A 17,476-nucleotide genomic window follows, 5' to 3' on the forward strand; every position below is an offset into this window, starting at 1 on the left:
AGATACTTGGTTTTGTACAGCGTAGCTCTTTATCAATTTAGAATGACTATTCCATGGTATAAAGTTGGGATCGAGCTTCATGTTTTTTTTGTGACTATCCACTTTTCCCAACCGATAATTATTGAAAAGACTGCTCTTTATTGTAAAGAAAGATCTTTTGTGCTGCTTCTGTCATACCAAGTAACCATAAGTTTATGTTGTATTTCTAGTCTCCTAGTCTATTAGTTCCTCTTTTAGTACCACACCACCATAATTGGGTTGTGATAGGAAAAAGTAATTCTTGTTACATAATAAGGCATGTTGTCTTATCTTTATATTTTTGTGAAGTTTCTTGGATTTTTGTATGTTCATGCTTCAATATACATTTCAGAATGAGGTCCTTAAGTTTGAACAAAACAAAAACCCTGAGAAATGTTGAATGGGATTGCATTGAATTGTTAGACCAATTTGGGAAGATCCATCTTTACACAGCAAGGAGATCCAGCCAGTCTATCCTAAAGGAAATTAGTCCTGGGTGTTAATTAGAAGGACTGATGTTGAAGCTGAAACTCCAATACTTTGGCCACCTCATGCGAAGAGTTGACTCATTGGAAAAGACCCTGATTCTGGGAGGGATTGGGGGCAGGAGAAAAAGGGGATGACAGAGGCTGAGATAGCTGGATGGCATCACCGACTCAATGGACATGAGTTTGAGTGAACTCCAGCAGTTCGTGATGGACAGGGAGGCCTGACGTGCTGTGCTTCATGGGGTCGCAAAGAATCGGACACGACTGAGCAACTGAACTGATCTCTACACTATGGAATCACCCAAAACATGATTTGCTTACTTTCTATGTCTTTCTTTGTAATACATTTATATATAGTGTTTCTATTTCCTCATATGAAGTCTTGCATTTTTTGGTTAGGTTCTTTTTAAGTACTTTATATTTTTAGAGGTACTTGTAAATGTCAAGTTTTTTTCTTTAAACTGTTGGTGATATCAAGATTTTTGTATTCTAATTTTACATCCATCAATTCTACTAAACTCATGTATTCTAATATTTTACCTGTAGAATCTTTTGGATTTTTTAAATACACAGTCATAGTGAATAATGAGTTTATGTTTCCCTTTTATATGTGTGTGTGTGTGTGTGTGTGTATGTGTGTGTGTGCACGTGTTTTTCTTTTCTCTTGTCCTACTGCATCTGCTGGTACCCTTAGGAAAACCATGAATAGAAGTGGTAGTAACAAGTATTCTTGTGTTATGGTGACTCTCCTAGGGAAAGCATTCAGAAGTTAAATATTTGTAAGTTTTAAAGAATTTTAATGTACTATAGTGTTAACTTTTTTCTTTTTTGTATAAGAATTCTGATTCTGAGTTTTAACCAGATGTGTAGATTCATGTAACCACCACCATAATCACGACCGAGGATAGTCACCCTCAAAATTCCTTTGTATGCTGCTCCGTTGTAGTCCAACATTCCCCTGTGTCTAACTTCTGGCCACCGCTGCTCTGATCTGTTCTTCATCTGTGTGGTTTTGCCTTTTCCAGAATGTTGCTGCTAAGCTGCTAAGTCGCTTCAGTTGTGTCTGACTCTGTGCGACCCCATAGACGGCAGCCCACCAGGCTCCCCCGTCCCTGGGATTCTCCAGGCAAGAACACTGGAGTGGGTTGCCATTTCCTTCTCCAATGCAGGAAAGTGAAAAGTGAAAGTGAAGTCGCTCAGTCATGTCCGACTCCTAGCGACCCCATGGACTGCAGCCCACCAGGCTCCTCTGTCCATGGGATTTTCAAGGCAAGAGTACTGGAGTGAGTTGCCATTGCCTTCTCCAGAATGTTATATGAAATTAAAGAACAGTCAACCTTTGAGGCTGACTTCCTTCACTCTGCATAATGCCTTTGATATTTGTCTTTGTTGATGTATTATTACTATTGTTGAGTAGTATTGAATTCTATGGACATGCCGCAGTTTATGTATATATTAACCAGATGAATTATGCATGTTTTTTAGCTATGCAACTTATTTTGCTTCTTTGGATAATGGGGATAATGCACCTACATCATAGGGTTATTGTAGTGATGAAATGAGTTAATCGCTATGAAATACTTAGGTAATTCCTGATATATAGTACGTGCTCAATAAATACAATCCGTTATTTCTGTCTACATTGTTAGTAAAGATTTTGAAATAGAAAAGAACTTAACAAGTTCAAGGAATAGGAAGAGAGCCAACGTGCCCGGTGTGTAATGAGAGGGGAAGGTGGCGTGTAGAAGGTGTGTAGGAGCAGGGTCAGACCTTAATGGGCTACAGCCTGGAGTTTTTATTTTAGTCCAAATACAGTGGAAAGCACAGGGATGAGACGTGATCTGGTTTATGACTTTAGCAGATCATTTAGGCTGAGAATGAGTCATGGAGGTGGTGGGAGTGAAAGCAGATTACCATGGTAGTCCACAGAAAACATGGTGGTGGCTTAGACCATAGTGGTGCTTATGGGGTTGGTGAGAAGTGGTTTGATTGAAGGTAGGGTTTGGAGGTAGAACCCACAGAACTTGCTGAGGGATTGTAGTTCAGTGGAACACATTCCCCATCAGAGTAGTGATGTGGCTAGTCTTAACTATCAACAGCAACACTGTTTTTTCTTACAGCTTTCCTGAAGATTTTCCTCATACATTAAAAAAAAAAATTGGAATATAGTTGATTGACAATGTTGTGTTAGGTTCTGCTGTACAGCAAAGTGAATCAGTTACACATATGCACATATGTCGACTCTTTTTTAGGTTCTTTCCCTCACCAGTCATTACAGAGTACTGAGAAGAGTTCCCTTTACTATACAGTAGGTTCTTATTAGTTGTCTAGTTTACATATAGTGGTGTGTCATCTACTTTTGATTTGAAACTTAAACTTTCTTGCCCGATATCTGGAATCCACCTGAAGAAATAGCCTGCCTTTTCATACACTTTTAAGTGACATCCGATGTCTTTCTTACTCATAATCACAGTCCCAAACACATTTGTAAAAAATAAATAAATAAATAAAAACGGAAACTTAGCCCACGACAGTGTTTTCTCCGAGTGTTTTTCCTTGTGGTTCTCTACAGCCTGTGTAGTGCTGTGACCCCACATTCTAAGTCATCCTGCTGGAAGGGAATTTGATTCGCCAGTGGGATGGTAGTTTTAGTGGTTGGCAGGAGTTCCTGTGTACGCTTGGGACTGACTGTTGGAATAAACATTATTAGACTCAGACTAAAATTGGACCAGAAATTTATTTTCATCCTCCTTTCAACCTCAACTCACCCTCATCCACATGACAAATGGTCTTGACTTTTTGAAGTGATCTTAAAGATTAAAGTCAGCCCTGGGTGCTGGCTTATTAGTCTTGCATTCAAATGGAGATTTTTTTTTTTTTTTTTGGAAACAGTTAAAAATAGAGTTCTCTGATCTCACATGGAGACATTTTCTTTTATTTCCTGTGTGTCTTCTCTTAACATGACTATATTTGTCCTCTGTGGGTCTTTAGCTTCCAACTCCTTCTTAAGACAAATACCTGATCAGTCTTTATCTGGAGCACTCATGTCTTTTTTTTTTTTAAACTCTATCCTCTCTGCTTAATTTTGGACATTTCATATTTCAGGATTTGCTAAATCGGGGGGAAATCTCCCTTCTATCTTGAGTTTCTAGTTGTATTTTGCCCCAGTGTTTATCATCTTTTGTCAGGTTAATGTCAAACTATGGTATTTATTTACTCAGTTGACTGGTAGGAGGACTTATGGAATCTTAGAGCTACTCATTAGAATTCTGTGCATAATTTTGTGCTTCTTTGTAATTGGCTTCTTTTGTGATCTTACAGAATATCAAGCTGCTATTTTACACTTGAAGAGGGAGCACAAAGAAGAAATTGAAAACCTGCAGGTATATTTCTTTGATTCCCCTGAACTGGTTATTTGAGACTGATGCTTGGTTTTCTCATGTGTTGAAGTAAATACTCCGCTTTTTTGACACATTTACCAAGACAGCATCTCCACTGTGTACCTGCCACCATGTCTTGAGTTTATCCTGGGGATAAAAGTCTTGAATGCCATATTTAGTAGAATTGAATTCCTATTTTTTAAAAAAATACCACAGATGCATTTGGGGAAAGATTTGATTGGAGAAAATGATGGTTTTATTTGGAATGCAGGGAAGAAGATTGAGTATTTAGACTTTCATTGTAAATAAGAAAGCTCGGAAATAGTTTCCTATGCACATTGCAAATTATTTTGTTGGGTGTCCTCCCAGCCTTGTGTTCGTTTGTGTGTTGCTTAGCACATGTCTGCAATGTGATGTCAGGCAGTTAAGGAAGTGGACCTAGTAGGAGGAAGAATTGTGCTGGATCAGCCATTCCATATCCCCAGAGAGCACTTGGACGCTGCTGACTTGAGCTCCTTTGTGAAGTCCAGAAAGTCTGAGGGATCGTTTCCTTTGTCCCACTAATTATCATTCCCTTATGTTTGGTATTTACTTGCTGGGCCTATAACAGGAAGTTTCACAGTCATAATTTGACATAACTAAATATTGAATCAGGCACTGATTCCAGTTTACTGATAACTGGGGTTGACCCCATATCTCAGGAGAGAACATTAGCGAAATTGAAATCAGACTTGGTGGTTGTATAGTGCTAGGTCATTACATGCTAATTCAGTGAGTTTGTGGATCAAATATTCTTCTTTCCATTAGGTGATAGTATTCTTTTTTAAATAACTGAGATTGTATATTTGATTTTATATGAAACTACTGCAGGTAGCAGAAAGATCACTAAATAAGTCGTGTGTGACTCTTTGCAACCCCATGGACTGTAGCCCGCCAGGCTCCCCGTCTATGGAATTTCCCAGGCAAGAACTCTGGAATGGGGTTGCCATTTCCTACTCCAGGGGATCTTCCCAACCCAGGGATCAAACCTGGGTCTCCTGAATTGCAGACAGATTCTTTACGGTCTGAGCTACCAGGGCAGCCTTATGGGGTATGAATTCAGGCCACCCCTGAACAGCTTGGCTTAAATAGTTTGGGGGAGGGAATAAGTCCATTTCACAAAGAAACAAAAAAGTGGAAAAGTACCTCTGACTCCTAGGGGACAAAATGGGGGAGAGAGGGGGGCCCTTATCTCCTTTGTTGCAAAATGCTCTACAGAGACCTTGCTCTTTGTTCTGATGTGTAAAAGATTGCCAGCTGTCTCAGAGAAGCTGCAGTGGGAATTAATTAAAGAAGCAGATTGCTGAAGAGGGTGGTACAGAAGTGAGTCCATGAGCAGAAGCATTCTATAATAGCTCAGCCATAAGAATTAATACAACCTTCCCCAAGTTATAGATCAGCCCTGGGAGTACTTTGACAGCTAATAATATTCACAGGGACCACAGGTACTTGCAATCTTGGGGCTCTTCCTTTGTGCCAGGCATTTTTCTAGGCATGTTACATATATTATTTCATGTCTTTTCATCTCCCTCCACAAAAAAGTCTTATGATCTTACATCTCAAGCTAGGAGAAGTTTTGAGAAGGGAAAGGGTGAATAAGTGAAAAAGAAAACAACTATATTGTAATCATGATCTTCATTTAAAATAAAGGTTAGAAGGCAATGGCACCCCACTCCAGTACTCTTGCCTGGAAAATCCCATGGACGGAGGAGCCTGGTAGGCTGCAGTCCATGGGACCGCTAAGAGTCAGACCTGACAAAGCAACTTTGCTTTCAGTTTTCACTTTCATGCATTGGAGAAGGAAATGGCAACCCACTCCAGTGTTCTTGCCTGGAGAATCCCAGGGACGGGGGAGCCTGGTGGGCTGCCGTCTATGGGGTCGCACAGAGTTGGACACGACTGAAGCGACTTAGCAGCAGCAGCAGACCAAGGTATGATTGACAATAATAAACATTAAAAAGTGTTCCTAGTTATACTTTAAGCTTTCTTTAAGTATATCTGAAATAATTATCTGTTCTTTTAATGCTATTAGTAAACTTAAAAATACATCCCTTTTTTTTTCAATTTATTTTTTATTGAAGGAAATTGCTTTACAATATTGTGTTGGTTTCTGCCATACATCAACGTGAATCAGCCATAGGTACACGTGTTTCCCCTCCCTTGTGAACCTCCCTCCCCATCCGGCCCTGCTAGGTTGTCACGGAGCCCTAGTTTGAGTTCCCTGAGTCATACAGCAAATTCCCTCTGGCTATCTCTTTTATACATGGTAGTGTATGTGGAAACTGGCAACTCTTACTCCTCATCTGACCTAAAGAAGTGTCTTGTTGGCAAGTAGAACATTTTAAAGATTGAATTAGAAATAGTTTAAAGTAGGGAGAGATTTCTAGCTGCGTCTGAAAAAACAGTTGGAAAAACTGGTAATGGTGCACTTATTTTCCTGTATGACTTGAACCAGCTGGGGTTGAGGAACAGACATCGCTTCAACTTAGGACAGGTGGTCTCTAGTTTGCCGCTGTCCCCACTCTGGGCCATTTCCTCTGCCTAGTTCCTTTAACCCCTGGGTGATGCAGAAAATAACTAGATGTTATTCTGACCAAGTCAGAAAAGATGCAGGTTCATAAATCTGTAACCCCATTTGGCTGTACTTGTGGGCACTCACTGAACATCATCCCCACCTGTTTTATTCCACTAAGTGACAAAGTCACGTCTGTTGTCACAGGACTGGTGGAAGACAATTGGTGAGCAGCTCTTTTGGTGCTCATTTCTTTATATGGATTTCAACTGGCAGCCTTCATGGCCTGCTAGATTTTCTTTCTCTGCTTACAGGTCACAGAGAATCAGATTTGTTTCAGGACCTCTTCAAAATGCCTTTCTAAAGTAAGAAAGAGTCTGTGCTTAAGTACATAGGGAAAGTGATTCATTCTGTCACCATATGTAAGAATTGATATGTGTCATATTTAGTTTTTTGAGACTGTTTTCATAGACTTAAAAAAAAAATGGCCTGACTCAACAAGTGGAGAACCTAATGTCAGCTTGCTATTCTGTTTTTGACTGTAAATTCGTAGGAAGTCATTTAATTGTTAAATTCCCCCACCTACAAAATAGAATCCATTTTGATTGGAGGTTGGAACTTTTAGCCCAGAGGCTCAAGGCTTATAAAAGTGGGGAGTTTTTATCTCAGATATGCTCTGTAGCCCACACTTGTGGAAGGCTATGATCTAGAAGGGGCTTGGTCCTGGAACCGGCTTTTCAAAATGTGTAGCAACTCAGATACATATCCTCCCTGTAATTCAAAAGCAAAAAGTTATTGATGATTGGAATGAATTCATTTCCAAATTCCATCAATTTATGTATACCTTTTACCCAAAGCCCTTGACTGACTTTTCTACTCAAATCTCCAGTAGGAGAGTTGTGGCAGGTCCAACATTTTCTATGGCTTAGCTATTTCATTTATACTAAAACCAGAAAAATTCTTAAATTTTGTTCAAGTATGCCCTTCATTTAGCAAACCTTGCCCTAAGAGTATCTGATCACTTCATGATATTCAGCATCATCTAGTTCATTTTTCAGTTCTGAATAAGTCTGTGTTACTGATTTTATTTTTGGAAGAGTGGCACCTTTACAGTATTTATTTGAGAAAATTTTGCCTGTGGTAGCCGTTGCACAACAAGTTCATGGTTTATGTAGAAACTTAGTTCACACCTGCCCTTTCAAGGCATGTGATAAAGCTAATTCTCCCATGGTGTAAATACAGATTTTTTGCTTTGGAATGGTCTAGGAGCACGGTTTGAAAATCACTATCACAGCCCTTGTACAAAATCTTATATAGTTGGTTTTTGTCTTATTGTAGTCAGAAAACCAGGTGTGATGATATTTTATACATGATGAGAGTATGAAAGGATTCAGGTTTTTGAGTTAGAATTCAGTTCAGCTCCTTGCACTGTGACATTAGGAAATTAATCAACCTCTCTGGCATTTAATTTTCTCAGTTTCAGCATTTGTTCAATAATAATCATATTGATGCCCAAATAACAAATAGTGGAGAAGATGTGGGGAAAATAGAACCCTCTTACAGTGTTGGTAGGAATGTAAATTGGTGCAGCTACTATGGAGAACAATATGGAGGTTTCTCAGAAAACTACAGTAGATCTGCTATATGAGACAGCAATTCCACTCCTGGGTATATATCTGAAAAAAAACAAAAACACTTAATTTGAAAGCTATATGCACCTCAATGTTAATAGCAGCATTATTTACAATTACCAAGATATGGATGGACCCTAACTGTCCATCAACAGATGAATGGATAAAGATATAAATAAGCTACAAGGGTATATAGTACAGTGCAAGGAACATAGCCAATATTTTATAATAACTCTAGATGAAATATAACTTTTTTTTTTTTTTTTTTTTTCGTTTTCTTTTTTTTTTTTTTTTTAAATTTTATTTTATTTTTAAACTTTACATAACTGTATTAGATTTGCCAAATATCAAAATGAATCCGCCACAGGTTTACATGTGTTCCCCATCCTGAACCCTCCTCCCTCCTCCCTCCCCATTCCATCCCTCTGGGTCGTCCCAGTGCACCAGCCCCAAGCATCCAGTATCGTGCATCGGACCTGGACTGGCAACTCATTTCATACATGATATTTTACATGTTTCAATGCCATTCTCCCAAATCTTCCCACCCTCTCCCTCTCCCACAGAGTCCATAAGACTGTTCTAAAAATTGTGAATCACTGTGTTGTACACCTATAACATAGAATATTGTACATCAACTCTAGCTCAGTTTTTAAAAATGTAGTCATTTTGATGATGCCTCCATTCTAGGATTGTTCAATATGATATATACCTGAATATGAACACATGTTCAGTAAATACCATTTCTCATTCCTTTTGCTCTGCTCAAGTCTCCTTGTAATTAGGCAGCTTGAGTTTAGAGCAGCCCTCAGGCTCTTTTGGTTGAGGACTTCTTTGGGGCTTTGACTTCTTCTTTCTATGGTCTTCCAGCTGTCCACTAGCCTCTGTGCTCTATATCAGGGGGTCTAAACCAGGCTTTCCCAGAGGTCATTATGCTGAACAGTGAGCCTCCAAAATGCTCTTTGACAAAAATATTTCATGGTCTAATAAGTTTGATAAATATCTTGTTCCCCTGTTAGAGCTTTACCGTGAATAGAGAAGAGCAGAGGGAGGGAGGGAAGAAGGGAGGGCTCTATAGCTTGTTTCTCACATAATTCTTTTCTTCCTCCTAGTAACCGATGTTTCTGAATACTGCTCTGTGTTGATCTGTATAATCTTATCTCAGTGCACAATCTACTTTCTTAGTCTTGAGTTCTTTGAGTGATTTTATTACCCTTTTCGTGCCACCAAGGTCCTGCTTATTAGTCTGATTTTTTTTCTCTGTTTTTGAAAGTACCTAGTAAATTTCTTGGCACATAGATGATGCACAAATATTTTTTAAAATAACAACCTATGATTGAAAAACAAGTAGCAACTAAAATGTAATCAAATCACCACTGTGTGCCAACCTTTGTTCTATGCATTTGATACTAGTATTAGAAAGAGTAAATGTGGAAAAATAAACAAAGATTTGTCCCCATTTTCAGATTTTAAAACCTGAGGCTTTCAGAGACTGATTTGTCAGAAATCCTAGTGTGTGTGTGTGTGTGCTGGGTTGCTCAGTCGTGTCCAATTCTTTGCAACCCAGTGGACTGTAGCCCACTAGGCTCCTCTGTCCATGGGATTATCCCAACAGGAATACTGGAGTAGGTTGCCAGGGAACCTGAATTTGAACCCATCTAGATCTGTCTGACTTTGAAGCCAATGTCTTTCTATTAATCAATGCAACATTAATGGAAAGAATATTGGATCTAGAAATACAAGGTCTGGAGTGTGGTCTCACTTTGGGGACAATGAACTGTGTGACCTTCAGGCAATGTTTTTGAATCATTTTTCTAATTTACAAAATAAAGAACCAGGCTGTATACTAATAGCAGCTTTGAATTTTATCACTGATCCAACTGCACTTTAAAAAAAGTTCTGTTTGTCCACCGCGTTGTCCTTTCAGCCTTAGGGTTACCTAACTCAGCATCTGTAAACCCTGTGTTTGACACCTCTCCCTTGTTTTTCTCCTCCTTTTGGAGGTTCCCCGTTCTAACCAGGGGGGTTTCTTGTCAGCTCTCCTTGCTTCCTTGGGACACAGTCTTCTGTCCTCCCAGTGCTGATTAGGGTGCGTGACTCAGTGAGGGAGCACAGCTCTCAGAATGGCAAATGCAGCTTCCATAGGAGGGCCAGCTCTGCTTTCTGACGGGAGGGAAGCATAAAGATGGGTAGGACTTCTTTGGCTCTCTACTTCCTCAATTTTGAAAGTGGAGGGGAAAAAAAAACGCATGCCCCATATCTGGCTTTTGAGGAGCTTGGATAATGTAAAAATCCTGTTTTTGACCAGCACTTTCAGCAGTTCAGAAGTAAGTGCCTTAGAAATGACACATTGTTTTATCAGTTTGTGACTAATGTTCTTTGAGTTGTGAGATAGAAGAAAACTAGCCAACAGTCACATTTCCTTTACGGGAACCTTTTCCGTTTACCCCATTCATCACAGCCGCAGTCCTCACTGAGGGGAAACTGGACTGAAAACTGGCCTGTAGCAGGCCCCCGCTCATTGTGCAACGCAGGCACAGTTCTAATACGGCAACTCCTACTGTGAAATGATCCAGGGGTGGGCGCCAAGCTAGAAATTAACTTATGTTGTACCTTGTGGGCCCCCAGAGAACTAAATGGTATGTTGGCCTCCACTATGAGAAACTTGTAGACGTCCTTACTTTTCCTCTCTCTAACCCACCCCACTGGTCCATTTCTAATAGTAAACACATTGCTGTTGAAACAAAATTGAGTACAAACTACACTTGAGCTGATACAGCTAAGTTTACAAAGACATGCACACCCTGATCCTAGCCCATTTGTTATGTTCTTTACTATCAACATAACACATTTAAATCTGTTAATTCCTGGCGAATACTTTGAGGGAAGGGAAATAATTTGTAGATTTGATAAACAAAACTTTTGCAAATATGAAATATTTCATTAAACCCTTATGGCATTCCCCTAAGTGCTGATATTTCATTACTGAGATGCCAGGAAAGATGAGAGAGTGTTGGGAAATATCTTAATTTATTATTTCATTGTGTGCATATAGTATAATGTTAGGAGTTTAGTGGATTTACTGGTTTGCCCCTGTTGATGTGCCTTGTAGACTCCCTGGCTACGTAGAAGCATGCAAGTAACTTTGGGATTGAACTTTGATGAAAAACAAGAAGTGATTAATTCCCTGGCTGACTTAGCCCAGGAGCCCATTATCTCAGCCTTCAAGATGCTGTCTCGCCCCATATAATTCCACTATTTTTTCAAGTTGCATTTGCTGATAGAAGGAAGCTGGTTGTAGAATGAAGACTGTGCGCTTTACTTGAATTCGTATCATTGAGGCTGACGCCGGCTTTGTTTGCCTCCTTCAGGCACCATCGGCTCCAAACATCCCCACTGTGTCTTTTGTTTTTTTGTTTTTTGTTTTTAATTGAAGCATAGTAGAGTTGCAGTGTTGTATACAACCTCTGTTGTACAGCAGAGTAGTATTTTAAAATACTGTTTTCCTTTAGGGTTTATCCCAGAAGATTGTATATACTTACCTGTGCTATACAGTATGACCTTGTTATTTCTCCATTCTAAATGTAATTGTTTGCATCTACCAACCAGTCCATCCCTCTTCTCACCACCCCTCCTTGGCAACCACAGTCTGATCTGTGTCTGTGTGCCTGTTTCTGTTTTGTAGATAGGTTCATTTGTGCCATATTTTAGATTCCACATATAAGTAATATCATATGGTGATAACGTATGGTATTTGTCTCTTTTTTCTGACTTACTTCACTTAGTATGATAATCTCAAGTTGTATCCATGCTGCTGCAAATGGCCTTATTTCATTCTTTTTTAATGGCTGAGTAGTATTCCATTGTACGTATGTACCACATCTTTTTTCTCCATTCATCTGTCAGTGGACATCTGGGTTGTTTCCAAGTTTTGGCTGTTGTAAATAGTGCTGCTGTGAATCCCTTTGAGTCTTAAACTCTGAACTTGAGTCACTCATGTGAGCCAAGATGATGATTCTTTTTTCAATAGTTTTTGACGGAAGGGGACAAGCAGATGCTGGAATGGTGACTTTTTGAATGTTGGCCTTTGCTTTTTAAAAAAACTTTCAAAATTTGAAGTATAGTTGATTTACAGTCTTGTGTTAGTTTATGGTATACAGCAACATGATTCAGTTATTGACCTTTGCTCTTTTGACTTTTCATGAGATATGAGAAAGTGAATGAAGTATGTCAGATCCCATGGGGAGTGCTTCCTTCCCCCTTGATATGTCCCACTTTGCTCAGTAATGCTGTGTGTTTGTTAGTCCTGGGCCGTTGGGTGAATAATGGGTTCTGTAGCAATAAAGTAAGAGTATAGAACTAGGTCATCTATGTTTTCTTCTGAATTATTTCTGGCCTGGGGAGAGTGGGCCCATGTGTCTGCCTCAACTCAATCCAAAAGCCTTTGAGATACCCTGGTTCCACATTACCTGAAGCAGTGCTGAATGGCGAGTCAAAATATGAAAAGTTACTGAGTGATCTGACTGGATGTTGGCTAGAAAGTCCTTCATGATTCATGGTATTTCAGTATTTATGTTATTTTGGAGGTAGCATTAGGAGGCCAAAGAGTACATAACTTTATGGTGCTGTCAAATACAATCCAAAGAAGTATGTTTGATCATCATAATGCCATTTAAAAAATCACCCTTCAATCAATTTAGATGAACACCTGTGGTGTAATTTCCACAATGCTTCTGCCCTTTCCCTATCAAATTGTTGCTGTTAATTGCCTGATCCTGTAGACATCCATGTTGGTGACTCCTGATACTGAGCTTGGAGAAGCTGAGTAAGAATGTCCTCATCCTCTTTCTCCATGGCCTCATGAATAACAAGCAAACATCCCTTTTGCTTTTATAACTTGGTGGACTTTTATATTTCTTTTCTCTTCCCTCCTCCTTTCCTTTCTTTATTTCTCTTGTCCTTCGCTGAAAGCGTTATTGATGGAATAGAGAGGGCAGCCATGTTGGAAAGGTGAGCAAAAGATAGTTCTTAGGGCAGAAAATTGAGTAATGTTGGTGTTCTGCTACATTTTTAGGAATGTTCTACTACATTTTTGCTTTATTTTTCAAAATTTAAATGCTGAGTACCCTTTGCTTTCTGACTTTAATTGGACATGATTATGATCATCATTATTGAATATGAAGTACAAACTTCCAGGCATTCTGCTTGATGCTTTATTTGTATACATGATATCTAATCAGTTCAGGCTCAGAAGTTGAGTGCTGTCCTGAGTTTTCATAACTGGCTAGTATAATGGCAGGGTCTCCTAACCAGGCCTGTCTGGTTTCTAAATATACTTTGTTTCTGCTGTCAATTTATCAGCTGATTTGATGCACTTTCTCTAGTACAATAGTTTTCTAACTTTTCAGTTCCCCCCTTTCCTTCATCCTGTGACAAGATCTCTGCAGATCATCCCTTATTATTATCCTATACAAGCTCTTTATTGGGTAAAAAAGATGGAGATATTTCTATGATGTTTATAAACAAAAAATAGCAACAGAGTTCTCTTAGTTCACAGGTTTCAGAAATGACAAGCTGTTCTTCCTAAGTATAGAAGAAAAGAGCACGTTGAAGATTGCCCTTTCTAACCTCATTTCCCATAGCAGGTCCTGAATCCAGCTTGAGGAAGAGCCTCTAGTATTTATCACCATAATCTTGATAGTTGTCTATATTCATCTTAGAGATTTGATACCTGGAGTCTCAGACAAATTAATTCCTGAGACCATTGAGAAAATATAGTGGCAGAACTTTTCTGCTTCTTGCCAGCTACTCACTTCATTGATTTCTACAGTTTGAACATAGGAGTTCCTCAGCTATTTTCAGACCTTCCCCAGTAGAGTCCCAGGGTTACTGATTCGATAAGCAGATGGGAGATGTGACTGTTCTCTGTGCTGTCATCTGTTTGTAGGATGGGCTCACATGTGATAGGTGGCGCTTTGACCTCTTCTAACAAGCCCAGCCTCATGTGGGCTTTGGAATCCAGAGTGTGAATTTATGATGTCTGTGTGTTTATGCATTTTGACCATTTCACTGCCACTGATTCTCATGAAGGATTAATAATAATCATAGCTGCTATTTAATGATCATTTACTCTGTTCTAATCTTTTTGTATGAAGATTAAATGAGTTACTACATCAACCTTACGAAGTGGCACTCAACATCTACACTGAACCTCTGGAAGTTCTCCCACCTTGAAGGTCCTTTCCTAGAAAGAATTTGTGACATGACCTTGTTTCTGGACTGACCTTTGCCTTTGATCTCTCCTTGGGTAAAATATCAGTCCTTAAGAGCAGTGTACCTTAGCAGCAGAAATTGCTGAAGAACTAACCCACATAATGACTTTAAGTAATTCATTAGATGAAATGTAACACAACTCTAGGCAGAAGAACTGAGTCGAAACAACTGAGTGGCCGTGCGGTCTTCCTTGGGTTGAATCCTACATGTGTTCAGTCCAGTTCAGTCACTCAGTCGTGTCCAGCTCTTGGCGACCCCATGGACTGCAGCACGCCAGGCTTCCCTGTCCATCACCAACTCCCAGAGCTTGCTCAGACTCATGTCCATTGAGTCAGTGATGCCATCCAACCACCTCATCCTCTGTCACCTCCTTCTCCTCTGCTTTCCATCTTTCCCAGCATCAGGGTCTTTTCTAAGGAGTCAGTTTTTGTCATCAGGTGGCCAAAGTACTGGAGCTTTAGCATCAGTCCTTCCAATGAATATTCAGGACTAGCTTTCTTTTAGGATTGACTGGTTGGATCTCCTTGCAGTCCAAGGGACTCTCAAGAGTCTTCTCCAACACCACAGTTCAAAAATGTCAAAGACCTGCGTGTGTGGTCTTGAACAAATTATCTAAACCTTTCTGAGCTTTAATTTCTCATCTGAAACTGTGATCATGGTGACACTGTAACTTGGTTAATAGGATGCGGATGGCAACTGTAGTGATAATTAAATGTGGGACTGGAGGTACAATGGCAGTGCTTCAGTTTAGTTCAGTTCAGTCGCTCAGTCGTGTCCGACTCTTTGCGACCCCAGGAATCGCAGCACGCCAGGCCTCCCTGTCCATCACCAGCTCCCGGAGTTCACTCAGACTCATGTCCATCGAGTCAGTGATGCCATCCAGCCATCTCATCCTCTGTCGTCCCCTTCTCCTCCTGCCCCCAATCCCTCCCAGCATCAGAGTCTTTTCCAATGAGTCAACTCTTCGCATGAGGTGGCCAAAGGACTGGAGTTTCAGCTTTAGCATCATTCCTTCCAAAGAAATCCCAGGGCTGATCTCCTTCAGAATGGACTGGTTGGATCTCCTTGCAGTCCAAGGGGCTCTCAAGAGTCTTCTCCAACACCACAGTTCAAAAGCATCAATTCTTCGGCGCTCAGCCTTCTTCACAGTCCAACTCTCACATCCATACATGACCACTGGAAAAACCATAGCCTTGACTAGACGGACCTTTGTTGGCAAAGTAATGTCTCTGCTTTTGAATATGCTATCTAGGTTGGTCATAACTTTAATGGCAGTGGTAGATGACCGATAAATTACTATTTGTTCTGAGGATCAGAATACTTAGTTCACTTTAAGTCAATGGCTGTTGATGTGTATTTTTTGGCAGTGAAGTTTTTTAATATAAACCATGTACCTATATAAAGGAAAAATATTCTGTAATTAATGTCATAATGTTCCCAAGAGCATCGCTTTTAACATTTTTGTGATTTAAGTGTGATGCTCTTATTTCCATTACTGCCTGTTAAGGAAAATATTGCTGCTGCCATGATTTTAAGAAAAAAATCTGATATGGGAAAACATCCCAGGGCTTAGGGCTCCTTAAGTTTGTACTGTGAGATACTGCATTTCAAAAATTCTTATTGCCAAAAAATGAGAAACTTATATGACTTTATATAATAGCTGTGGTTTTTATACTTTTTAATAATATTCAGTACTCATTGAGCACCTTTCAAATATGAAATGTGCTAGAAATAAAACATTTGATGATAATATCAGCTAACATGTATTGAGTATTACTATGCCAGGAACTCCAGTTAGCATATACCCTGGATTATTTAATACTTGCATGGATTATATTCTCAGATGATTTACTGTTTAGTTAGAAAATAGAATTTATACCATAAAGGCTAGATAACAGGCAGTTTAAACTAAGTCCCCAATATTACCCAGATACTGATGAATGGAAAGATTCTGTGAGTGTTTTCATTTTAAATTATCTCCTTTTAATGGAGCTTGCAAATTTCAGATATTAGATCTCAACTAAGAGAATGCTCAAGTTTCAGATGTTCTGATTATCTTAAATGTTTTTAAATGTTTTAGTTTAAATTTAGATGAAATATTTTTAAATGTTTTAGAGATTGTTTTTGACTGTCTCTAGAGGCTGCTGTGGGTGTCTCTGTAATACAGTTCTGCTTAGTTTCTGTTAACAGTCTGTGTGACATGACCCCTATGTGTTTAAAATATATATAATACACATAATTTAAAGTGTTAATTGAGAAAGCTGTTTCGTAGACTTGTGGATTTGTGTGATTGGTAACCTGTGTACACTATATAATTATTTTAGAAGTCATTCCCCAATTTCACCACTGGAGGTCAGCTTGACCCTTTTTCTCTTAAAGCTCCAAGTTTTTTGTTGATTATTGAAAGGGCTTTCCAGTTTAGAGCTTTGCCTTAAATACATGAATAACAATATCACTCTTAGTTTATTCACAGAACAGCTTACACAAATATGTATGCATAGTTCTGTACTCATAGGTATATACTCATAGGTATGTATAGTTCTATACTGTACATAAATGTTTAATGTAATTATAGAAGCAGTTTGTCATGTGTTTATGTCCATAAATATACATGCGCATTCTATATGTCAAAAGACAAAAAGCCACCAGAAAACAATGCGTTTTGAAATGGATCATCCATGCTTCCTCTAATAATGGACTCAGCAAAAAGAAATTAGAGGCCTGTCACTATATCTAAGTAGGCTACGAGGTGTCAGGCACTGTACTAGGTGCTGGAAGAACCAGAACAGACATGGTCCCTACTTTCTTGTAGGGAAGCCTATAGTCCAGTTAGAGACAGATGTTGATAAAATAATCAGTTGATATGATGGATGCTGTTAGGAAAAATACAGTATGGGGTGCTACAGATAGGCTATAATTTAGATTTGAGGGGTCAGGGAAATATACTTTAAGAAAGTGGCATTTGAGCAGAGATCCGAAGGGTGAAGAGGAGTGTGGTTGGTTTGAGGGCTGTGGGGAGGTCAGTGTGACCACAGGGTGGTGAGTGACAAATAGCAGAGGCTTTGGGGGTGAAGCTCTGGAGTAGGATTTTTCAAACTTCTTAAGCTGCATCCTGGAATAAGAAATGAGTTTTATATC

General features: G+C 39.3%; 1 protein-coding gene across 18 annotated transcripts in view; it reads left to right on the forward strand.

Moving 5' to 3' along the window:
- The window catches only part of FMN1 (formin 1), a 497,917-nt gene that overhangs the window by 214,047 nt on the left and 266,394 nt on the right, over nucleotides 1–17,476 (forward strand). For all 18 annotated transcript variants that reach the window (XM_055537259.1, XM_055537263.1, XM_055537262.1 and 15 more), the window contains one exon: nucleotides 3,828–3,889. In XM_055537259.1, coding sequence (XP_055393234.1) covers nucleotides 3,828–3,889 — 62 coding nt within the window. The remainder of the gene's footprint in view (nucleotides 1–3,827; nucleotides 3,890–17,476) is intronic.

The sequence above is a fragment of the Bubalus kerabau genome, chromosome 10 (assembly GCF_029407905.1).
Source record: "Bubalus kerabau isolate K-KA32 ecotype Philippines breed swamp buffalo chromosome 10, PCC_UOA_SB_1v2, whole genome shotgun sequence".
NCBI classification, from domain to species: domain Eukaryota; kingdom Metazoa; phylum Chordata; class Mammalia; order Artiodactyla; family Bovidae; genus Bubalus; species Bubalus kerabau.